Below are 26,307 nucleotides of genomic sequence, written 5' to 3' on the forward strand. Positions count from 1 at the left end.
ACTTCCTAATCAAGGCGACCTTCATGGTGGGGTAGTTGGTCTGTTCCCATTGTTCTAGGGCTAAAAGGGCATCCCTCCCCACCGGAGGCATGTACCTGTACAGACCACTCCCCCCACTGAGCTTCCGGGATCCCATGGGCTCGTAAGGAGACCTCATAGGCAGCCAACCACTTGGCGATGTCGTCCCCAACACCGTAGCTGGCAACTACGTCCTTTGGCAAGTGGGGTCTAGGTTCTCTGGTGACTTCTTTCTGTACGCTGCCACCAACAGGACTACTGGGGGCTCCGAACTGAAGGGCCTTGAGATCCAATTCCTTCAAATGGAGCTCGTGAAGGAACCTCCGCTCTTCCCTCTCCTTCTCCAAGCGGGCTAATTCCATCCTGAATTGCCTCTCCTCCCTCCTGTCGGCTAAATCAGCCGAAGACAGGCTTCCCCCTGAAGCGCTACTACCGGTCCTTGAAGGTTGCCCTGGGTCCTACATCCATATTGCTGCTCTCAGGGGGGAAAAGTGATTCTGTCCCTTCCGTGGTGTCCGGTTCCGGTCCCTCCTCCTCCCGTTCCCCGCTATGGTGGGCCATCACCCAGGCTCTCAAGCTAGTCTGGAGCTCCATTTCTTTGCTCCCTGCTTGAAAAATACCCCCCTCTCCTGGCAGAATTCCTTTAGCTGGGTTACAGTGTACTCTTCTAGCCTACCCAGCTCATACTCCATCCTACCAGGTGGGGCCCTAAACAAGGCAGAAAAGAACTCAGAAGGTAAGATGAACCTTCTTTAAAAAAATGAAAACCCACCACAGGACAGGGATAATTTTGGAAAATCCAAAAAATCCAATCAGGGAGACAACCTGGAGAAAACTCCAATAAAAAAAAACAAAAATCAGGTGTAGGGTGCGTGGCGCACACTGAATTGCTAATAAGTGGACGCAAGCCCAAGCTCAGTATCCCACCGCTGAACACCAACTTGTTGGACCTAGAGTCCTAGGGTAGCTTGGCTCAGGTGTAAAGGCCTCATCCCGGAGTAACATGTCGTGCTTGCATCACACTCACCTCAGCACTCCAGCGTACCACCACTAAAAACGACGCTACACCAAGGAATTTAGAAAAGTTAGAAAAGCTTTATCTTTCCCTTTTATCTTGATCTTCCTTTCTTTTCTAATGAATTCAATCAGTTCTTATCTACAACTCATTAAGGTCAAAACATATCACTGTGATTAAATTGGTAGTACTATATCACTCTAGATCTGGCGTGAAATCAGGCACGCCACCTAGTGGTCAAATCCAGCACAGCATATTCAATAACACATTAAATCAAATCATTAACCGTAGCGCTGCACATGACAATCACAACGCTCTGGACATCAGGTCGTTAATCATAGCACTGTATTCAGTAATCACAATGCGTTTGACATTTAGTTATTAATCATAGCGCTGTACACAGCAATCACTATGCGCTTGAAATTTAGTCATTAATCATAGGCTGTTTACAACATTCACAATGCGCTTGAAATTTAGTTATTAAACCTAGCGCTGTTCTCAGCAGTCACATTGCGCTTGAAATTTAGTTATTATACATAGCGCTGTTCGCATTTGAACATTAGCACCTTAGTTCTGGCAATACCGGAATGCATGAAACATAGCCTTAAATAGGCTTATTACACATGGCTGGTTTCTGCCTTTGCCCCAAAATGCCCGGCTTATTCTGCAGATGTCACATTCCTCACAGGGCGAGAGGAGAGGGGCCAGGAGCAGTTATTTCCTCTGCTGAAACAATGGGAGGCCGCCGGGCTTTGGGAGAGACTTACCCGGGGAAGGGGCGAATCCAGGACCACTCCGGCCTTCCGCCCTCCTCCCCAGGTGTTTCCTTACTTGTGGGTCTCCCACAGGTCATCTCAACCGGTTGAGGGCTCGCTCCTCAGAGAGCTCCTCTCGCTGGCAGACCCCACTCTCTGGTATCTGGGGGGAAAGCTGAAGCGCTGACGTGGGGTCGTCCTCGGGCCTCTCGATGTCTCCTGGGGGACTCGTCTTAGTGGCCGACGGGAGGCGCGCCCGCAGCCGTCAGAAACAGCGCGGCCTGCGGGGGCTTGGCCTCCCCATCCAATCGGACAACAGCGGGGGCGGCGTTCCGCAGTCCGCCACCGGCATGTGATAGGGGTGATGCTGGCTTCAAGGCCTAACGCGGCTTTCTTTTACCCTCCGGCGACTCTCTCACAAGTCCGGACTGCACTGCACGGACGTCTTCCGTCACAGCGGGGCCCCGCGGGGGTCAGGCGCTACACTACTCGGCCCCGGAATCACAGCGGTGCTTTTCAGAACCCCCCCCCCTCCCTTAGCGGGAGGGGGGGGTAGAAATTAAGGGGGTGATCTGCAGGTTAGGAGGTGGCGATTGCTTGAGCGCCAAGCACCCCCTTTCTCCCTCAGAGATGCCCCCAGCTCAGGCAGGCAAGCTGGGAGGTGGCAGGCCGCACGCCAGTGGCGTCATAAGATAGGGAAGTCCCAGGCAAAGTCAGGGAAGCCGGAGATAATCACTCTCTTTCCCCGTTCACTTCAGAAGTCCTAGCCAGGTGGGAAGCACAAGAGGTTGATGTGACCCCAGGGTCAGTGGCTGAGGGCAGGGTCAGGTCAAGAGGTAGGGGGTAGTGTCAGCCGAGGGGGAAGAAAAAGCAGGCCCTAAGAACCGTCAGTTTCCCTCTTTAGCGCACCCACCTCCCCACTCAGGTGCCTTACTCCTGACTACCTCACGTCACACCTTCTACAAAATGGCCGACTCACCTCACCTCTAATTATAGCTTGGGCCCTGACTGGCCAGAGTGGCCCAGAAGGTTCTGGAACCCCTCATGACAGTCTATGGCCCAGGTTCTGAGGTGACAGTTTAGGCCACCATTTTGTGGAGGAGTTCTCTACCTCCCTCCATTTTAGAGAAGCACCTTGCGCTTCACCCTCAATAAGTGAAAATGGGGCACCCAGAGCCTCTACGTCAACACCAAAAAAACTAGTGGACAGAAAAATTAGAGGGTAAAGGGAACAAAAATGAGGAGGGGACAGCCAAAGGGCTGGCAGGTCTAACACAACTAGACATACATTATCATCTAAAGTATCCCTTCTTTTCTTCTAGTTTATTTTAAACGAGAATCCTGTGGAAGGTGAATTGCGACAAGGGATTTCTCCCCCTTTATCTTTCCTTGTTTTGTTTCCCTTCTTCCCCACTATCACCGTTGTTGCCTAGAGTTTGATAGACGCAATTGGTGGTTAGGGGAGGTTGCGGACCTTGTCTTCAGTTCCTGGACGCTTCTGCAGAAAGACAGGCGAGCCCTGACAGTTTGATACCACACACCATAGGTTTCAGTAAATCCATCATGTAGCTGGGGACCTCGTGATGCCCAGTACATATACTTAAGATGACTTCCCTGTTAATTGTACCTTCTAGTAATTGGACTAGACAGCACAGAGGTGTATCTGCTCATGCAGATATGGTCTCACATAAAATATAATAAACCCTGCCGTATGGCTACAAGGCCTGCTGTAGGGGTGACTTGCATATATTACTTGCAGTGACTTTGGTATGGCACACAGTGAATGTGCCGTGTCGTGTTTGCAATCCTGGTTTGCACCATGACACGCAGTCTGCGAAGGCAGGCTGCATGTAATATGTATGGGGGTCCCTTAGGGTGGCATAATACATGCTGCAGCCCTTAGGGGCCCTCTTTGGTACCCATGCCATAGGTAACAGAGGTACCACTTACTAGGGACTTACACAGAGGTGCCAAAGGGAGCGCCAATTGTGTAACAATTAGACCATTTTACCTTGTTTCAGGGAAAGAGCACTGTGGCCTGGTTAGCAGGGGCGCAGTGCATATCAGTCATCAACATCGGTAACAGTGGCAAAAAGTGGAGGTTACCATAGCAAAAAGGGTCACTTTCCTACATCACTATAAAGTAAAAGGAGTGACATGGGACACCTTCAAACATTGCTCCCCACCAAATAAGACCGATGCATCTAGAGGTGATGGGAAAAGTAGTTTGTACTATAGGCATAGTGTCTTAGAGTCTTCTTTACTCCAGTGATTGAGGGTTTCTTGTAAAAGAGAGCACACAGAGTGAAAGGCAAATTATGGGGTTGCAAACGGTGCCTTCCGCCAAAGGCCACATTACAACTGCTGCTCAGCCATTGAGCTTTTGGATGTCCACGTCTACAGCTGCCCAAGAGCGAGTCCCAGAGAGCAGGAAAACAAAAAAGACATCAATGCAAACTGCGGTATCAGAATAGGACTACAAGGCGCACTCCCAAAGATGGTGTGGTAGATGGAGTGGTAGATTTGTATCTTCCACTTATTTACGGAACACTGGTGTTAAGTAGGTATCATAATTTTTGCAATTAGGAACTTAAAGACACCATATAAGGAGGCCATGGCCTGGCATCAAAGCACAAGTTTCTTACTTGTGTAACGATATATCTGTAAGAGACATTAGTTAGTGAGAGATTCCTTACCTTAGAATATCTCCAGGCGTCTGGATCCGGAAAGTTTTAGTCAGCAGTACCCTTGCGTGTCGGTAGGTGTTGTCGTGCGGCTCCGCGTACGTCGCTGCTTCGTAGTCGCCGAGATGACGTCATCAGAGCTACTTAGACACGCGCATGTGCGCTGACGTCAGTTCTGTACACAAAATTTCCGCGCCAGGAACGCAGAGCCATGCCAGAGACCGACTACTAATGCAATAGAACTAGGGCCCTGAAAGGGATGACCTGAACCCTAGAGAACAGTTCGCAGAACGGGGAGGATGGGCGGGCGGTAAGGAATCTATCACTAACTAATGTCTCTTCCAGATATATCGTTACACAAATAAGTAACTTGTGCATCTGAAAGAGACACGTTAGTGATAGATTCCTTACCTTAGAATACATACCCAAGCAATACCAACCCTAGAGGAGGGTCTGCGAAATGAAATCACACCAGAAAGTCACAGAGAACCGACCGGCCAAAGAAGCCGGCTCTCCGGACTGGACTGTCATGGCAATAGCGCTTAGTGAAAGCATGCAGCGAGGCCCACGTAGCTGCTTGACAGATATCTTGCAGGGGGACACCATGTCCTAATGCTGTAGTAGCTGCCGTCGCCCTGGGAGAATGGGCGCGCAGCCCAACCGGAGGTTCCTTTTTAGCCAGAGAGTAACAGGCTTTAATGCACAAGACAACCCATCGGGAGATAGTCGGCTTGTGCACAGCCCGACCTTTCTTGGCACCCACGTAGCCAACAAAGAGTTGGTCATCCACCCGGAACTGCTGGGTGCGGTTGAGATAGAATGAAAGCGCACGGTTTGTGTCCAGACGGTGGAGCTTCTCTAAATCTCTTGAAAGATGAGGAGGCAGAAAGAAAGTGGGCAAAGTGACAGTTTGCCCATGAAGAAAGGCAGTGACTACTTTCGGTAGAAAGGAGGGAAGTGGTCGAAGCACAACCTTGTCCGGATGAATCGCCAGGAAAGGAGGTTTACATGAAAGAGCCTGAAGCTCACTCACACGCCTGGCGGAGGTAATGGCCACCAGGAAGACAGTTTTTAAAAGTTAGTAACCTCAAAGGACAGTTATGAAGAGGCTCAAAGAAGGCGCACATTAAGTATGTGAGAACCAGGTTCAAGTCCCAATGAGACATCACAAAAGGAATAGGAGGGAAAAGGTGAGTAATGCCTTTGAGAAACCTATTGACAACAGGGGACTTGAAAAGAGAGGGCTGATCAGGCAGCCTGAGAAAGGCTGAAAGAGCAGAAAGGTAGCCCTTAATAGATCCCAGAGCAGAGCCCTGCCGGGCCAAGGAGAGAAGGAACAAGAGGACTTCAGAAAGATGGGCAGAAAGGGGATCTACAGCTTTCGCTGTGCACAATGCCACAAATTTTTGCCACCGGCCGGCGTATACAGTTTTTAGTCGAGGGACACCTGGCTGCCAGAATCACATTACAGACTTCAGGAGGCAAGTCAAATGGAATCAACTGTCGCCGCTCAATCTCCACGCAAGGAGGTGGAGGCTGGACAGGTTCGGGTGGAGGACCGTCCCCTGGTGTTGCGACAGGAGATCCTCCCGAAGAGGCAGTCGGATTGGGGGATCCACGCTCATACTGAGTAGCTCGTAATACCAAACTCTTCGAGACCAGTCCGGTGCCACAAGAATGACTTGGGCCCGGTCGCGTCTGATGTTCTTCAGCACTCTGGGCAGAAGTGGTATAGGCAGAAAGGCGTATAGTAGACCGCAACTTCACTCGCGACGAAAAGCGTCGCCAAGCTAGTGCTGCCTTGGAAATTCCAACGCGCAGAACTGATGACATTGCGCGTTCTCTTCGGTGATGAATAGATCTAACCAAGGCTCGCCACACTGCTGAAAGAGACCTTGCGCCACGCCCGAGTGCAGACGCCATTCGTGATCCATCATGAACCTGCGGCTGAGTTCGTCCGCACTGGCGTTCAGAGAACCTGCGAAGTGTTGAACCACCAAGGAAATGCCTTGACGTTCCAGCCATGTCCAGTTACGCAGAGCCTCCTGACATAGGGTCCACGACCCCACGCTGCCTTGCTTGTTGCAGTACCACATGGCGGTGGTGTTGTCCGTGAACACCTGCACTACTCACCCTTTGACAGAGGGAGGGAATGCTTTCAGTGCAAGTAGGATCGCCCTGAGGTCCAAAAGGTTGATATGGAGCTTGGACTCCACCGGGGACCAGAAGCCTCTGATCTCTGCCTCTCCCATGTGGCCGACCCATCCCAGGAGGGAGGCATCCGTCACCACTGTGTGCTCCGGTTGGGGAAGGGAGAGGGATCTGCCGCTGACCCAATGCTGGTCCGTGAGCCACCACTGCAAGTTCTGTGCAGTGCCCTCCGAGATCTGGACATAGTCGGACAGGTTTCCCCGATGCTGCGCCCATTGTAACTTCAGGTCCCACTGCAGAGCCCGCATATGCCACCTGGCATGATTGATCAGCAGGATGCAGGAGGCCATGAGGCCCAGCAGTCTCAAGGTCTTCCTGACCAAAACCCAGGACCAGGGCTGAAAGATGGGAATCATAGCCCATATGTCCCGGACTCGCTGTTCGGGAGGATAAACCAGAAAGTTCGCAGTATCCAGAACTGCTCCGATGAAGAGGAGATTCTGAGAGGGAATCCTATGCGACTTCGGCAAGTTGATGGAAAACCCCAGCGAATGCAGGAGGTCGGCCATAGTCTGGAGGTGGGAAGACGACTGCCTGAGGCGAGCCCGCCTTCAACAGCCAGTCGTCGAGATAGGGGAAGACTGAAACCCCGATCTGGGCAGATGAGCTGCAACCACCGCCATCACTTTCATGAACACCCGAGGGGCGCTGGTAAGGTCGAAAGGGAGCACGGTGAACTGAAAGTGCTCGTGGCCTACCGTGAACCGCAGGTAACGCCGGTGGGCCGGCAGTATGGGGATATGAAAATAAGCATCCTGCATGTCCAGCGCTACCATCCAGTCTTGCGGGTCTAGGGCAGACAAGACCTGAGCAAGCGTGAGCATCTTGAACTTATCCTTCCGGAGGAAGCGATTGACGTTCCGGAGATCTAAGATAGGACGCAGGCCTTTGTCCTTCTTTGGAATCAAGAAGTAGTGAGAATAACAACCACGACCTAATTCTGGCGTCGGAACGCGCTCGATGGCCCCCTTGGCCAAGAGGGGCGCAACTTCCTGCTGGAGAAGTGCCAAGTGATCCCCCGACATGCGGTGGTACTGAGGCAGCATGGCTGGAGGGGTAGGTTCGAAGGGGAGGGAGTAGCCCCGTAGGACTATCTGCAGAACCCACCTGTCTGAAGTGATGGTGCGCCAGTGGGGGAGGTGATGGCGAATCATGCCGCCCACTGGCGTCTGGTGGACCTGAAACACCGGACTAGGAAAGTTTTGAGGCAGCGGCGGCAGGGGAGGTGGTGAACTGAACGCCCGCTGGCCCCGTGACCCTACACGGCGGGAAAACCGGCTGCGCTGAGACTGCGGCTGTGCAGGCCAGCGGCTCTGAAAGGAATGAGTTTGGGCACCTCAACCCTGACCTCAAAAGGAGTAAAAAGCAGACCCCACTGGAGCGTGCATGGTGGCAAGACCTAAGGACTGGGCCGTAGCCCGGGAGTCCTTAAAGCGCTCCAAAGTGCTATCCTCCTTGTCACCAAAAAGGCGTGTGCCATCAAAGGGCAGTCCAACAAAGTGTTCTGGACATCCCCTGAGAAGCCAGTAGTTATGAGCCAAGCGTAACGGCGTAGCGCCACCGTTGTGGAAATTGCCCTGCCGAGGAAGTCTGCTGTGTCAAGACCACAACAGATAGTGAATTTCGCAGCATCCCTCCCTTCGGTAATGGCTTGGAAGAGCACCGCCCGAGCCTCCACTGGACACTAAGGCAACACCCGTGCGACCGCATTCCACACAGAGTGGGAATAGCAGCCCAACGAGCACGCAGTATTCACTGCCCGGAACTGGCAGAGGTGAAAATCTTTTTCCCAAACTGCTCCAGGTTTTTAGATTCCTTGTCCGGAGGTGCAGAAGGGAACACGCTCGGAGAGGAAGAGGCCTGGACAACCAGACTCTCAGGCGTTGGGTATTGCGTGAGAAAACTGGGGTCGCCCGGGGCCAGGCGATGTCATCGTGCCACACTTATCCACAGGAACCCCTGTGTTAGGCTTGGTCCAGGTGCTTAACAGGATGTCTGTAAGCGAGTCATTAAAGGGCAGCAGCGGCTCCGCAGAGAAGGTCGCTGGCTGCAGCACCTCAGTCAGGAGATTGGTCCTGATGGGCACAGATGGGAGCTCCAGGTTAAGAGCCTCATCCGCCCTATGCAACACCACCGAAAAAGTCCCAACCTCTGCCGTAGCTACGGAAGCAGAGGACAGTGTACCAGGGTGCGGAGAGAAATCCAGATCACCTGGACCTTCCATATCACCCTCCCACTCCGGTTCATCCTCGCATTGAGCTGCCAGTACTCCCCCTCGTCCACTGACCGTGTAAGAGGTCGGTAAGGATGAGGGGCCCGGGGAAAGGAATAAACTCACCGCCTGGAATTGGAATCGGAGGATAATAGACCAATCCAGGGTCAACGTAGTCTGGCCCCGTAGGCAACGGCGTCGTGTCTGGCGTCGGCCCGACCCCATAGGTGACATCAGGCCCGGCGCGAGGCCCGAGCCGACGGCGGCACCGGGGGTGGAGCCGACGGTACCACAGGGCATCGTGCCAGCGTAGCCGGGGCCAAAGGCGGCGGCACGGGAGCAGAAACACCCCACGGGTCCACAGGGCCCAAAGGCTCTCTGGAGGGATCCGATGTGGGAAACAAACGGCGCAAGGCCGACAGGAACACTTGTATTTCTTTCGAAGTCGCGTGCGGGCCTGGGAAAGGTGGGTAGGCCACAAGCAACAACTGAGGCTCCACCGGAGCCGCGGGGGAGTGACCACCCGCCCCCTCCACGCGTCCCATGACTAGTGAGGGGTAGACGAAGAGAGACATTGCTTCTTCGACTTCTTATGGTGCCTTGACTTACGTGTCCCTGATTCCGACTAACGATGGTGTCGGCCCCATGACCTGTCCCTCGACCTCCCACGGGAGCGGGACCTTGAGCAGCGCAGAGCCAAATGCCGGGCCTCCAACAACTTTCGGTAACGCTCCCGCAAAGCCTTCAGCGCCATGGCCCGGCAATCGGGGTCATGGGCTTGCCCCAAGCAGAAGAGACACACGTCATGCGGGTCCGCCACTGACATGGTCCAACGGCAGTCCCTACAGGACTTAAACCCGGGCATCCCTACTGCACCAGGAGTCAAGTATTCGACAAAACAAGAGAAACAAGTCTCAAAAACCAAGTTAAAAGATTAACTATGAGTACCGCTCTCTCTCGGATCTGCGCTTGCTGGCGCGGAAAAAGAAAGAACTGACGTCAGCGCGCGTGGGCGCATCTAAGTAGCTCCGACGACATCATCTCGACGACTACAATGCCAGCAACATACACTGAGCCACACGACGACGCCTACCAACGCGCAAGGGTACTGCTGACGAAAACTTTCCGGATCCAGTCTGACGTCTGGAGATATTCTAAGGTAAGGAATCTATCACTAACGTGTCTCTTTCAGATTGCTGGTGTTGGAAGTCATGAATAGAGAATCCTGACATCCTGTTCTAGCAATCACTGTCTCCCACGAAACCCATCAGGGTTGGAGTATAATAAGGTAGCTGAGAAAAACTTGGCAGTGCAAATCACAAATAAACCCTACAAAAAGCTTTATGATCAAATAAATATATTAAGTTAGTATTTACAGAGAAATAACAAAAACATACAAGTTCAAAAGAATATACTCAACAGAATCAAAAGGGAAAATAAAAAGGAAAAATTATTATTAACGAACTTTAGAGAAAAGCTAAGTACAATGTTCTAAAGGACAAAAGAGTTCAAATTCACTCCAATATGCCCTTCAAAAACTCTTTTCAGTGACTGAGAACCCTGTAAGCAAAGTTACCTGTTACAGCATTGTAGTAATAATTAAATTGCATTGCTTATTCCTCAGAATCTGAATAAGTGAGAAAAAAAAGGTCCACAAGAAGTTAAACAGGTGGTCTTTTTTTTCCTTTTATGTGCGAGTTTCCCTTTAAAGTTCAGGCAAAAATTAAATTTGGAGCATTCAAAGTTTGCTCATTTAAATCAAATATTCTCACTATTATCAGTGATGGAGGGAGAACAGTCCAATACAGCATAGACATACAAAGGCAAATGAAAGAATTTGTGTTACATTAAATAAGCTTCTGGGCATATAAATAGAAGTTAACTTGTAAACATTTAAACACAAGACAATCCCTTACCTTTGCAATTATTTCAGAAATATTTTTCAAGGACTGTTTTATTGGATATTTCGCCATATCCCACTGGAACCGCGTTATATATGTAATCAAGTCCACTAAAACAAAACAATGAACAATGACTGACTTAACAATTTGACCAAGCTGTGATAATTCCATGCTCCGCCTTAAAAACTTACCCTACAAAATGAAAATTATTTTAACATTGCAATAAGAAACAAAAAAGATTTTAACCCTCACTAAATCCACTTAAGAAGGTTCCATAGTTTTTAAAGACAAAGAAGTTTTAAACATTTGGGGAAGACTGGTGCTATTTGTAAGGTAGGTCTTGAGAAAAGTTCGAATTTTAACAAAAATCTAAACTACGTTTTCGATAATAAGTGAAGACTTAAAGGACAATGCTACTTACCAGTATGCATCTGTTCTTGGCATGTAGAGCTGCAGAGTTGTATACTATGCATAGATCGCCATCTGGTGTTGGGCTCGGATGCTTGCTCTTTGTTGCTGTCTTGGAAGAGTCTTTTGTAGTCACGAGATAGGCGGCTCCTCCCTTGGACGAGAGTGTGCATGGGCATCGACTCCGTCCTCAGATTATTTTGCCATGATGGGAAATGATGGAGTCATTAAGAAGAGATGTATCTAATTAAGATAATACTGGAACAGATACAAGTTCCGGGCAGGTGGGTGGGCGCGAACAACTCTGCAGCTCTACATGGCAAGAACAGATGCATACTGGTAAGTAGCATTTTCCGTTCGAGGCATATGAGCTGCAGATTGTACACTATGCATAGACTGTACATCAGTGTCTCCCCTAGCGGTGGTCACCTGTACCTGTTGCAGTAGTTTGAAAAAGTGTTTTAAGAACAGCTTGGCCTACAGAAGTTTGTTGCTTCGCCTGCACGTCAACACAATAGTGTTTGGTGAAGATGTGTGGTGTAGACCATGTTGCTGCTTTACAGATGTCATCTAAGGGAATGCTCCCTAAGAATGCCATGGAAGCCCCTAGTTTGCGTGTTGAATGCGCTCTAGGGGGAATTGTTAATGTGCGTTTCGCCTTTTCGTAGCATATTTGAATGCATTTTACTATCCAGCCCGCGATCCCAGCTTTGGAGATGCGGTTACCTTTATGAGGGGGTGAGAATGCTACAAACAGTTGTTTTGTCTTTCTAAAGAGCTTAGTCCTGTCAATGTAATAAAGTAGGGCTCTTTTGACGTCTAATGTGTGAAGAGCTCTCTCTGCTACAGAGTCTGGGTTTTGGAAAAACACTGGTAACTCAACTGATTGGTTAAGATGAAAAGCAGAGATTACTTTGGGAAAGAATTTTGGATTTGTTCTAAGAACCACTTTGTTACGATGTATTTGTAAGAATGGTTCTTGTATGGTTAAATCCTGGATCTCACTTACCCTTCTGAGAGAGGTAATTGTGACAAGGAAAGCTACTTTCCATGTGAGGAACTGCAGTTCACATTTATGTAGAGGTTCAAATGGGGGACTCATGAGCCTGGTAAGAACAATGTTTAAATTACACACCGGAGAGGGTGGCAGTCTGGGAGGAATTATTCTTTTAAGGCCCTCCATAAAGGCTTTAATTGCAGGTACTCTAAATAGTGACAAGTGTTGTCTGTTTTGTAAATAAACGTCAAGTGCCGCTAGATGTAATCGTATGGATGAATATGCTAGATTACACCTTTGTAAGGGTAGCAAATAGCAAATGATGTCCTGTTTTGAAGCATCCAGCGGATACATTTTATTGTTATTGCAGTAGATGACAAATCTTTTCTATTTTGCCGCATAGCAAGCAAGCTCTAGTAGTAGATCGTCTGGCTTCTTTAAGGATGTTCATACAGTCTGGCGGAAGGTTAAGATAACCGAACTCTAGGACATCAGGAGCCAGATCGCTAGATTCAGTTGTCCTGGATAGGGGTCCCTTATCTCTCCATGGTTCTGCATTAGCAATGTTGGGGAGAGGCGTATTTTTTGGTGTTTAACTACTGAGAGTTCCAGTAGTGTTGTGAACTACGGTTACCGTGCCCATGTGGGAGCTACCAGAATCATCTTGAGAGACTGTTGTCTGAGCTGGCGTACTACTAGGGGAATCAGTGGGAGTGGCGGAAAAACGTACGCAAATCTGCCTGACCAGTTCATCCATATCGCATTGCCTTTGGACAACAGGTGTGGAAACCTGGCGGCGAAGGTTGGGCATTTTGCGTCTGTCGACTTAGCAGATCTGCAATCCGATTGTGAACTCCTGGAAGATGTTCTGCCGGAAGGTATATGTTTTGTGGAATGGCCCATCTCCAAATGTTTTGTGCCAGCTGAGACCGCTGCTAAGAATGTGTGCCTCCTTGTTTTTGTATGTAATACATGGCTGTCATGTTGTCCGTCCGGACTAGGACAGTCTTGTGATGTAGATGTACTTGGAATGATTTTAATGCTAGAAATATTGCCAGAAATTCTAGGAGCTTGATGTGGAGCACTTTGTTGAGTGGTCCATTTGCCTTGAATTGTGTGGCTTAGGAGATGGGCTCCCCAGCTGCTGAGTGATGCGTCTGCTGTTAGCACTATCTGTGGAACCGGCTCTAGGAATGGCCGCCCTTTGGAAAGGTTTTGTGTGTTCCACTATTGCAGAGAGCAATGTGTGCAGCTGTCCACCAACACCATATCTGTAAATTGTCCTTGAACCTGGTTCCACTGACATGCTAGGCATTCCTGTAAGGGGCGCATCTGAAGTCTTGCATGAGGTACTATAAAAATGCAAGAGGCCATCATTCCTATGAGTTGCATGAATACCCTTTGCTGGGAGGGAATGCTGTGGCTGAAATTTGGTGATTAGTGTTTGCATACTGGTTATCCTGGCTGGATTGGAATATGCCAGAGCTCTGGAGGTGTCTAATGTGGCCCCTAGATACTGATATATGTGGGAGAGCTGAAGATTTGACTTGGTGTAGTTTACTGTGAATCCCAAGTTGTGTAGCAGCTGGATGGTTTGATGAGTGTGATGAACACACTGGCTGAATCACTTGGCTTTTATTAGCCAGTCGTCGAGATATGGAAAGACATGGATTTGTTGTCTTCTCAAGTGTGCTGCTACTACTGCAAAGCACTTTGTGAACATTCTGGGTGCGGTGGTCACCCCGAATGGAAGGACTTTGAACTGATAGCGTTGTCCGTCCACTATGAACCTTAGATACTTCCTGTGAGCAGGGTGTATGGGAATGTGGAAGTAGGTGTCCTTGAGATCTAGTGTCGCCTTGTTGAAGTAGTGGGAGGACCTGTTGAAGAGTGATCATATGACAATTATCTGACTTTATGTAGAGATTGAGAAGTCCGAGGTCGAGTATTGGCCTTAAGGTGCCGTCCTTTTTGGGGATTAGGAAATACAGCGAGTAAACCCCTGTTCCTTGATGCTGTAAGGGAACTAGTTCTATTGCCTGCTTTTGAAGCAGTGAGAGAACCTCTTGTTTTAAGAGCGTGAGATGTTCCGTGGAAATTGGACGCTGTTTGGGTGGTATGGTGGGTGGGGTTGCTGTAAGTTCCAGGAAGTAACCATACTGGATAATTTGTCTTACCCACTTGTCTGTAGTGATGGAATTCCAGACAGGTAGGAACTGTGAGAGTCTCCCTCTGACCGGAGTGGAATGGTCTGGAGGGAGTGGAGGGAAGTCACTGCTTATTGGGGAGTGGGGGAGGCGCGAGTGATGTTGTTACTTCGGCCTCTCACTTTGTTATTTCCCCTGTATCCGCCTCTAAAATATCCTCTGTCGGGGGATGTTTGTGTGGTGTTTTTGTAGGAAGAAGAGGCAGTGTCTGTTCCAATATTTTTGGATGCTCCTCTAAAGAAGCGACGAAAGGAACCACGTGTGGCTGGAGACTGTAATGCTCCCATGGATTTAGCAGTCTCCCGGTCCTTTTTCATCTTCTCTAGAGTGGTGTCTACAGCCGGTCCAAAAAGTTGTTCCTGATTGAACGGCTGATTGAGGATAGATGTTTGCACCTCCTGTTTGAAGCCTGAGATGTGAAACCAGGCATGTCGTCCGAGTAACACACTAGTGTTAATGGACCTAGAGGCTGTGTCAGCTGCCTCAAGGGCACACTTGATTGATGCGTTGGTTATTAATTTGCCCTCCTGAATTAAATCATTTGTCTGGGGTTTATATTGATCAGGTAAATGTTGTAGTAGGGTTTCTAGTTGGTCATAGTGAGCCCTAGGTTACCTAGCAAGTAATGCTTGGGTGTTGGCTATGTGCCAGTGATTAGCTGCTTGGGCAGCAACTCTCTTGCCAGAGGCATCTAACAACTTAGATTCTTTATCCGGAGGTGGTGCATCACCGGAGGTTTGAGAGTTGGCACGTTTCCCAGCATTAGTTATCACTAGTGAGTCTAAGGGTAGTTGCCCCTTGATGTAGGCGGGATCATCGGGAGCGGGTTTATATTTTTTGTCAATCCTGGGATTGAGAATTCTAGCTCTCACAGGGTACTTGAATATGTCGGGGCATGTTTAATGAGCCCCTTTAGCATTGGCAGGATTTGGACAGTCTTCTGTGATTGTTCGAAGGGGTCTAGAAGGTTTCGGATCCAATGGTTTGTCTTTCGGCGTCTAGGTGGTCGGTGCGACTTATTTTTGGGAGTAGGTTGCTCTCCCGTCTTCGGTGACGAAGGCGCCTGCGGGACACTGAGATGCGGTTTGCTCGGTCCCAAGCTACCGGAAGGCTTTTCCCCTATCTTCAGAGCCAGGCCCGGGGGCAGGGCTTCTGAAGCTTGTTTTCGGTCACGACTGGGGCCAGCAGGCGAAGTCTTGACCAGGGCGTTCTTTTTTCGGGTGGAGCTGGGGTAGGGGTAATTGTACTCCCTCGTTGACCAGGAGTGATGCGGTCATCTGAGTTGTCTGCTTCGGACACGATTTCCAGGTCCTCAGAATCCTCCTCCGGAACATAGGGGCCTTCATCAAAAATGTCCACTGGTGCCGGAGCTGCTCGCTGCGCCATGATGTGTCGTCGGGCCGGGGGATCACGGATGGTCTTTTTGGATCGAAAAGAGGCACAGGCCTGGCAATTGATCCTGTCGTGCTCAGGCGAGAGACACAGATTACAGACCTTGTGGTGGTCACTGTGTGGGAATTTCGCTCCACACTGGGGGCATTGTTTAAATGGAGTCCTTTCCATGAGCTGTAGGCAAGAACGGCGTCGATAGGCCCAGTGGCCCGCGTCCATGACTGGAATCGAGTAGTTGAGATGCGCGTCGAAGATCAAGCGATGGAAAACAATACCGTCGAGTTGTAGATAGTTTGCGCGTCAAAAAGGTTTGGAGAATAAGGTGCCGAACCGGAGCCCAGAAGTTACATCCGAACCCAATGGCGGAAAAAACCAATCTGTGAATGGAGTCGAGGCCCATGCTCACTATCGTCCAAGGGAGGAATCACCTATCTCGTGACTACAAGAGACTCTTCCAAGACAACAACAAAGTGCAAGCATCCGAGCCCAACACCAGATGGCGATCATTGCATAGTGTACAATCTGCAGCTTATATGCCTCGAACATTATATTTTATACTTATTAATGGCACAATTTCCTGCAGTGTGAATTATATCACATACACAAGAGATTTACTCACTAGTAAATGTCCGAATACTTTCATAAGCCCTGTATGTAAAAAGGAAGTCAAGGCTGTTCGCTATGCCACTGACTGGTACTCAAGTGAGCCTTTACTTTGGCCCTCAAAATGCCCTCTAAATTTTTACTATGATCATTTGCATCAGTAAACATTGAAACATTTAAAACAAGAAAATAATTCCTCTTAAACAAACATATATTGGAAAGACATCAATAGGAAAGCCAAGTTTTGGTGGAAAGTTTAAAATACACTAACCATGGATGCACTTCATGATTACAAATGGGAGGCTTGAGTATGTATGATCCTGAATTCCAAAGCCGTTCACAATTAAATCCAGTATGAAGCATATTTTCAACAAAACTGAATGAGGAAGATGCTACTTACCCAGTAAGCATCTGTTTGTGGCATGTAGTGCTATAGATTCACGTGCTGTGCATATTCCTGCCATCTAGTGTTGGGTCCAGATGTGTTCAAGGTGTTTTTCTTGAAGGAAGTCTGTCAAGTCATGAGGCAGTGTAATTCCTCCTCTTGCTAGTAATGCGCATGGTCATCGACTCCATTGTTGAACTGTATTTCCCAAACAGCGGGTGAGGATGGAACATGTAGCGAAGCGATGTACATAAAGAAAGATGGCCATGCAAAGAAAGAGGAAAATAGATAGAAAGATGACTGCAACGGCCACAGGCATCTGGGGAGGAGAGTGGGTACATGTCAACCTACAACACCATGAACTGATGATTACTAGGTGAGTAACATTTTTCATTTGAGGCTTGTGTGGTTGTAGATACACATGTTGTGCATAGACTGCAAAGCAGTCTTCCCAGAAAGCAGTGCCTAGCCTGTGTAAGTTGCAGTAGATTGAAGAAGTGTACGGAGAACAGCCTGGCCAACAGTGGTTTTGTTGGGGAGCCAGCACATCCACACAATAATGTTTTGTAAAAGTATCCTGTGTGGACTAGGTAGCTGCTTTACAGATGTCAGCTCTAGGGATGTTCCCCAGGAAGGCCACATAGGCTCCTTTTATTGCATGGGGAGCGGGTTGAGGCGGCGCCATATTGAGGAGCAGCACTTCTGGACTGCACGACAACGGCAGATGACCATGCTGCGGGAGGGTCTGTCGGTGAGTGGCTCATCCCTTCCCCAGGGCCCCCACCATCTGGGACGGAGGGGAAACAGCACAGTAGAGCCCTGAGCCCTTCGTGAGGTCCTGTTCCTGGAGAAGAAGTGGGGTGTACTTCCATTGCCTGGGAATTGGAGGCGAGATCTGGGTGCACATTATCATTAGGAACAAAGCCAAGGATAAGGACCCTAAGCCCCCATGGCAGGGACGACTTAACCGCTTCGCAGGGGTAGGTGAGGTCCAACCCCCCCTTAAGCCCCCGGGCCTGTGGTGCAGCCTATGCTGGATAATGCGGCCCTCCTACAAGCAATGAAGTCTTCCCATACAGCACTGAAGGATCTGAGGTCACACTGTTGTGCCAGTACCTCCGCAATGTGGATTAAAGGGTCACCACAGCGGTATCTCTGAACTTGAAGATATGGTTGCCACTCTGCACAGGGAGGTGAGAGAGGCCCAAATAGCCAATAAGAACATAGTGTGGAGGCTGGAGGACTCAGACAATGTGGGTTTTCCAGAGAGAGGTAGGGGGTGGGTTAGGTTTGAGGGCCCAGACATGGCACCATTTCTAGGTTAATGGCTCTGCTTCTTTATTCCACAACATGAGTTATCCTCCTGTTATGTCACTGAAAGCGCTCATCGGGCAATGGGTAGACCTCTGCTCCCTGGGGCCTCACATGGGACAGTTATAGCCCATTTTCTGAACTACCGGAATAGAGACATGGTTCTTGCCAAAAGGCGCAGACTCATGGACATGATATGAGAATTCTAGATTATATAAGAATTCCCGGATTACACGCGAGAGGTGCAGAAACAGAGGAGAACCTATGATGAAGTAAAGGCCAGACTGCAAGGCTTGCAGCTGCGATATATGCTTCTATTCCGAGCCAAGCTCAAGTACTCTTTCAAGGTAAATTCTACTTTTTCCTTACACCTGAAGAGGCGTGGCACTGGATAGAGGTGCAAACCCACACACTGCGCCCCTGGGAGACAAACAATGATCTCCGCACCTATGCAAAAGAGCGGATGAGGCCCAAGACCAAACGGCGTCTCACAAGCGTTAGACAAACAAAATCGATCGACAATGGCCCTGACATGGCGCAGTCAAAATAATCTGGATCAGCTGTCCACCTTCTCAGACTCCGAGATGAGCCAGCAGTTAGGGGAACGGCAGACAAATTCAACAGATGACGAATCTACACATGCCACCGGCCAGGCAATGGAATCTGAGACTCCGCATCTTCTAGTGGCGACCATTGCGGCTCTCGAGGGGGACCAGACGCAGGACTCTGCAGCGGTGGTCGCCACCGATCCGTCAGTGGTACCATAATGGCACTAGGACAGTCTGAGTGGGGCCAGAAGGCAACACATCGACATCACTTAGGGGGCCTCCCCCCACCCTTGTTTGTTGTTCTCAGGAGCAGGAATGCAACTACACTTGATTGCTCTATGTTTTTCCTCTGTTACCAGGGGCAGATAATTCACGTTTTGATTTTGAGGTTCAGGAGACTGAATTAATGGGTGGGGGGCTACAGACCTCTCGGACTCCCCTGTCGAGTAGTTTCCTGGTTGGATACTTGGGGTATCACATGCAGCGTTTTTTGAGGCGTGGGGAAGGGTTGGGGTCAAGAGTGGATTTTCCAGTTATGCTTCAGTTAGGGGGTTGCTCTAGATTCACCGTCAAGTCTTACTACTGTCAAGACGACACACAGCTGGGACATCTCCTCATTATGGGGTCCGACCCAGAGACTTGTTTGGCATCCGCCCCTCAACTCACTGCTGGTACCATTACAGGGCTCAGACCATCTCTCGCCTTCCACATGCCAAGCGACAAACACGCAAAGTCACTAGATGGGGAAACTATTATGAAGAGCTATAAAGGGCTTGACCTCTGCAGTCTGAATCCCAAATAGTGAAGTATCTAGACTATTAACGTACCGATACTAGACGCAGAGGCTTGTGAGGCATTTGAGGTGGAAATAAGCCGGACAGATGTCCGAAATGCTATAGCCCATCTCAATACTAATAAAACTCCAGGACCCAATGGGCTACCAACCAAGTTCTATAAAAAAAAAATATGTCTATCTCCAGGGTAGCTCCTAGATATGCTTACGGAGGCCAACCAAATAGGTGCTCCCCCTCCCGACCTCCAGAAAGCGACTGCTGTATTCCATAAAGATGGCAAGCACCGAGACCAAGGTTGCTCGTATGGCACGATCTCCCTACTAAATATAGAGGTCAAGCTATTGGCACCGGTTTTGGCTACCTGGTTCTGGTTAATAAATACTATAACACCTCTTGTCCATATGGACCAATCTGGCTTCTTGCCCAGCAGGCCAATTCGCTACAACCCGAGACGTACCCACAACTGGATCACTGAAGTACAGAGACGTTCGGAGCCTCGTGTCTTATTAACTCTAGATGCAGAGAAGGCGTTTGACACCGTGTATTGGCCCTTTCTGGTGCACACCTGTGTAAATTTGGGTTTGGTGCTAAGTTCAGGAAATGGGTTGCATTACTATACCAGGGTCCAAGGGTATCTGTGAGGGTGAATGGGGTTATATCTACTCAATTTGCCAAGGGCCTAGGCACGTGGCAGTGATGCCCCCTCTCCCCCTTCTCGTAGCCTTCGTAATAGAATCACTGGAATGTAGAATCCGTGATCACCTCAGGATTCCATGGTTAACTGAGTATTGGATGAATATGGCAGACACTCCGGCTACCTGGTAAATTGGAGAAAGTCACTAATACACTTTTCACAGGGACCCATATTAGATCTTCCACTTCCTCAGCAATTGAGACGTACTACCTTAGGACTCAAGTATTTGGGTGTATTCCTGACTCTAAACAAGAGTCCAGCCACAAACGTAATCTGGGGAGGATTATTCACAATTGTCAGGAGGACATCTGCAAATGGAAAAGACTCCCCTCACATTGCTAGGTAGAGCCGCTATGGACAAGACGATAGTACTACCCAAACTATTCTATGCCCTTCACCATACGTATTACTCGATCTCCCCGGATATCTTCGCAGGAACGGAGGAGGTGCTCTGTACATTTTTATGGGATGGTAAGCACCCTAGGATTGCCCTGACCACATTCCAGCTGAGCCTGTATAATGGTGGTATCTGGCATACTATCGGGCCTCCCATCTAATCAATGACTGGCTCTATCCTAACACCCTCCCACCCCCACCCCTCCTCCCCGATCACTCCACCTCTAGACTGGAACGCCACTCCTGCTTCCACTATTTGTATGGGGGCAGGGGAACCTCGGACCTCCTCCCTGCCACCAGAGTGGCAGTGGCGAGCTGGATCAGAGCCAGGAAAACTATGGGATGGTATTGCAGGCCCACCAGGAAAACACCACTGTAAGAGGGAAAATGACTGGCAGAAATTGGCCAACTGAAAAGTTTTAGAACATGGGACCTGAGTGGGATCACTAAAATTGGAGATTTATTTGAAGGAGGCGACCTGATGCCGTTCAAATCTCTGAAATACCAATACAGGATGCATAACACTCAATTTTTAAAATACGTGCAACTCCGACACGCATGGACAGCCGAGGGGCTCCCTGGGGCGTGAATACCCGAATCTGCGCCTGAGAGGAGATTACTCACGGAAGGTCTGGGGAAGGGAGCGATTTCCTCCATGTATCGAACTCTCCTTAATAATAAACCTGACAGTTTGCAGGGCTTAGGGAGGAAGTCGGAGATGGATGTTGGGGTAACGGAGGATACTGACTGGGAGGCAGCCCTGATGCACACCCGGGAAGTAGCAATAAAGGCACGGTTTCGGCTGATTCAATTTAAAATCCTGCATAGGGTCTATTATTACAGATAATGGCTTCATGCCATGGGTAGAGCACCTGATCCCTCCCGTCTCCGCTGTGCAGATGAGGAGGCTTCTTTTTCCATACAATCTGGAGTTGCTCCAAGCCCCAACTCTATTGAGGAGCCATTACTAGGGAACTTTCTGCCATGAATGACCTTTCCCTCCCTTTGGACCTCAAATACATTTTTCTGGGGATCCCCAGTGACATTGATGTGCCACAAATCCAACTGACATTCTGTAATCTTGCCCTGGTGGTGGCTAAGAGAGACATGGCCTGCCACTGGGGATCGGCCAAGGGCCCTACGGTTCAAGAATGGAGAAACGCTATGGACATGTATATAATAGCTGAAAGGGTGACATATCTCAACAGGGGCTGTCCCAGAAAGTTCCATAAAATAAGGGGTAAATGGATCTCCCACTATTCTTTAGAATATCTATTGCAGGGGGAGGAATGCAGGGGAGTCTCCAAAGTGGGGTGACAGACATACTATCCGTCGTATTGTGTTCGTCTCTTGTAGAATTTCGTTACACTGGACAGCGACCTGTACTGAAATGTTACTGGTGTGGGGGGGGGGAATGCATTTGGTGGGAGTCCTACATTGCATTGCTTGTCAGCGATTATACTGTGGTAGCCTCCTAGGGGCGATTTACCCTTGTATTTATATCGTGTCATTATTGAATTGCTACCATCAATGAAAAATTCAATAAAACATAATTTTAAAAAAAGACAACATAGCATGCCTAGATACATTTTACAATCCATCTTGCAATGCCTGATATGGGTAGGGAAGCCAAGCCTTTTATGCGGCTTGGAGAAAGTAACAGTTGCATCGTTTTAAAGTATTTAGTTCTGTCAAAACAATACATGAGGGCTTGTTTAACATCCAAAGTATGGAGAGCCTATTCTACAACTGAGTTAGGTTGAGCAGTGTGCTCGCTGCAAGCTCCCCCCAGCGCCTTGAGACCCTTACGGGTGAGTAGTAGTGCTTTACAAGATCCCAGATTGATTCATTCATTGAGGCGGAAAAAACAGGAAGTTCAACAGATTATGGTGAAACTGTGAGACCACCTTACGGAAAGATCTGGGGTTGTTATGGAGGACATCCCTAATCCTGTGTTTCTGGAAGAAAGGTTCTTCCAAGGTTAGTGCCTGAAGCTCAGTGACACGCCTAAGTGATGTGATGGCGACCAGAAATGCTACCTTCCAAGAAACAAGACTGAAGGGAACAAGGGTGGAGCGTTTCAAACCAAGGGCCTATGAGTCTTGTCAACAAAATGTTGAGGTTCCATATCAGGGCTGGTGTGACCTGAGAAGGAATGACTCTTGAGACCCTCCGTAAAAGCTTTAATGGCTGGAAATCTGATGACCGAAATGTGTTGCCTATTCTGAAGGTAGGCGGCTAGAGCAGCATGGTGTAGTCGTATGGATGTGAAAGCTAAACCACAAATTTGCAAGTGAAGTAGGTAGCAGGCAACATCTTGCACTATGGCTGCTAAAGGGTCAATGTGTTTTGAATGACAATAGAAGACGAATCTATTAAATTCAGCAGCACAGGCTTCTTTAAGAACGTTCATGCAGTCGGGTGAAAGACAAGAGTACCTAAATTCTAGGACTTCAAGAGCCAGATCTCAAGATTGAGAGACCTGGGATCATAGTGCCCGATTTCCCCATTGTTCCACATGAGAAGGTCTGGCCTGTTGGGGAGCGGAGAGGTCGAGGAGCGTGTTGAATCATGGTTGGGGTGCTCAGGTGGGAGCCACCAGGATGAGTACAGGAGGCATCCGCCAAAGCCTCCGAACCACAAATGAAAGTAGTGGGAGAGGAGGAAAAGTATAGGCACATTTTCCTGACTAACTCATCCATAGTGCATTGCCGCTGGACTATAGGTGTGGGAACCTGAAATGCGAAGTATGGGCATTTAGCGTTTTCAAAGGTGGCGAAGAGGTCTATTTCCAGGAGTCCCCAGTGCTGGAAGTACTGGAAGAGAACTTGCGGTGCAGTTCCCACTCGTGGACTTGTTGCCGCATCCTGCTGAGGCCGGAAAAGTTGCTGTCCACTCCCGGAAGGTACTCCTCTATTAGAGATGGATCTTGTGGTGGAGATCCCACCCCCAAATGCTCTGGGCTAGGTGAGAGCTGGGGAGATATGGCGCCCGCTTACTTTTGAAGTTAATACATGGCTGTAATGTTGTCCGTGATAAGGATTACTTTCCTAATCAAGTGGAGAAGGAAATGTTCAGCGCAAAGTGAACTGCTAGTAGTTCCAGATAACTGATGTGGAGACCCTGGTGTCTGGGTTCCCACCGGTCTTAAACAGTCAGATGCTGTAAGTGTTCACCCCATTCTATAAGGGAAGTGTTAGTTGTAATGGTCCTCTGCAGAACTGGGTCAACAGGCTGTTGGTGTTCCACCACTGCAGAGAGTGACAAGTGCTGCGGCTGATCAACACTAGATCGTCCCAATTACTCTCCGCTTGGGACCACTGGTTCGCCAAGTACTCCTGCAATGGACGCATGTGTAACCTGGAATTGGGCACTATGGCAATTCAAGAGGCGAGGAGGGGCATGGCTGCCCTTACCGTGACTTGGTGGTCAGAGCTGTCAACAGGGGAGATGTTCCTCATCTGCTGCCAAAGGTTGTGGGTGCTGTTCCCACTCGATGTCCTCAGATCAGAAGTGGTCCTTTGTGTTGTCTCCGCTCCTACAGGACATTTCGAGACGTCGAGCCTGACAGTAACGAAGGGTCTTCTTAGAACAGAAGGAGTGGTAGGCTTTGCAGGTAATATCGTTTTGTTTGGGAGACAGACACAAATTACGGACCTGATTGAGGTTGGTCCGAGAATGCTTCGCATGGCAGCGAGGACAGTAACAAAAAGGTGTCCGTTCCACCACTGTCGAGACATGGTAGACAGACGCGGATGGGAGACGAAAGGAGGCCCCAAAGGGCGAAGACCCACGTGAGCCAAAGTCGACCAGAGACTATAGAGAAAAAGGGAAAATCCGACAGATGGAGACTGAACATAGCACCACGACAGTGTATAACCGGAGCAAAACAATCTAACAATGGAGTTGATAACCATCAGCATTAACTGCAAGAGGAGGAGTCACACTACCTTGTGACTCAAAATAATTCTTTGAAGAAAAACTTGCACACATCCGGACCCAACACTAGGTAGCAGGAGTGTGCACAGCATGTACATCTACATGTACACATGCCTCGAACATAGGATTTTCATAGCGTTAGGTCAGCACATTTCAGGCCGGACATGAAAAAGCACGGTGGCAATATCTTATAGGATAAACAGAGAAAAAGCTTTAAGAACCACTACTGAGAGGGCTTTGGCTCCATCCATATGTTGATCTTACTCTCAACAGGATTTGATTAGCAGACGTTAAGTGCTTCCACTGAAAAGGAGATCTTGTATGCAACAGTCACACTCAATACAGTAGGCCCAAATTTGTTTTGGTGACAAGCCAATGATCAAGGCAATATGCTGGATAGGTTCAGTGGGAACATTATGTTACATATGTGGGTCTGATCAGTTTATTATGAAAAGTTAGATGAAAGGTGTTAGTCCTGACTTATTTATTGTGATAACCATATGTTAAAGTCAATAGGCTTCTAAGGGTGTATTGTTTTTACACTGGTAAAGCCTGTAGACAGGTAATTTGTTATATGGAAGCTCACAGATTACCACAAGAAAGGTTTCAGGTTCTGGTTACCTCCCACTCCCAGAGAAACGCTCTTTTGTAGGGGTTTAAGCCTGGCATGCAGGGCAACTGTTTGCCAGAGCATGTGGGATCACCAGAAAAAGAGGTCTTAGAAGCAGTAATAAGAAAGGTGCTATGGCTTGCCCACTTGCTGATATTCTCTGTAAGTACCTGAGAAGTGATTTCATTGCTCATACCCGATAGGGATATTGTTAATGAAGACACAGGTCAAATATAGTAGAAAGGGGCTTTGCATGGTGTACTAGGAATAGGTTTGACTTTTTGAACTGTTACATATACGAAAGAAGGGGTTAGCATTTTGACCTGTGACTAATGCAATACCAAGTGGCTTAATACACAAGTCTGTTTTTAAATCTGGCAATAGCAAACGCTTGATCTACTACATAAGATACTTTATGTTCATGTTGATGCATAAGTTTCGGTCTGCCTAAAATGTTTGATGGGGATCCTTCAAAAGGAACAAACTAAAGTTGTTGTCATCCATGCAAAACCCTTTTAGAAGAGGTTTCAATTTGTAATTCCCTTGAAATCTTCTATAAACTTCTAATTTTGTGTGCCGTATTAAGCTGTGTTCATTACAGCACTTAAGTATTTTTTTAATGAAGCAACAGCTGGACATTGTAAACTACATCACCTCTCCAAGTTAGCCCTGGACTGCTGAGCTTCATTATCCTGAGTGTCAAGGCATAAATGGGGAACTTGCTCGACAGGCTGAGGAATCGAGTTATGGTAGCCCCAGAGAAAAAAGACCCCACTGACACAGTAAGTGCTCAACACCTTCAGAATGCCCTAGGTCCTCCTGAACATGATTTCTCAAATTTAATAGTATAGTGTTTAACATTGTAAATGTTTTGGCAAATGCAATAAGGAATTAGGGTTTTTTGTTGTTTACTCTGTCAAATACAACGGGAAGGTGTCTACACTGCGAACACACTAGGAACATGTATTATATACATTTTCAACAATCTGACAAGTAAAACAGGAAAGGGAATTACAATGGGAACACTGACAAGCGCATTAAGAATGGATGAAACGTGTGTCCTATTTTTTTGGTCAGGCACTTGAAAATACTTGATATTTCCATGTGAAGGTTTAAGGTTCATGTTAATTTGTACTTTGGGTCATTCTCAAATGTCTTATGGGTCTTTACAGAAGCTACATGATCATGTTTATGTATGTTCAATTTAAAGATAACATGCCTTCTCTT

General features: G+C 48.5%; 1 protein-coding gene across 2 annotated transcripts in view; it reads right to left on the reverse strand.

Moving 5' to 3' along the window:
* Window positions 1–26,307, reverse strand: part of ATP6V1C1 (ATPase H+ transporting V1 subunit C1) — a 354,471-nt gene that overhangs the window by 172,773 nt on the left and 155,391 nt on the right. For both annotated transcript variants that reach the window (XM_085605130.1, XM_085605131.1), the window contains exon 5: window positions 10,812–10,906. In XM_085605130.1, coding sequence (XP_085461256.1) covers window positions 10,812–10,906 — 95 coding nt within the window. The remainder of the gene's footprint in view (window positions 1–10,811; window positions 10,907–26,307) is intronic.

The sequence above is a fragment of the Triturus cristatus genome, chromosome 5_1, assembly GCF_964204655.1.
Source record: "Triturus cristatus chromosome 5_1, aTriCri1.1, whole genome shotgun sequence".
In the NCBI taxonomy this organism is placed as follows: domain Eukaryota; kingdom Metazoa; phylum Chordata; class Amphibia; order Caudata; family Salamandridae; genus Triturus; species Triturus cristatus.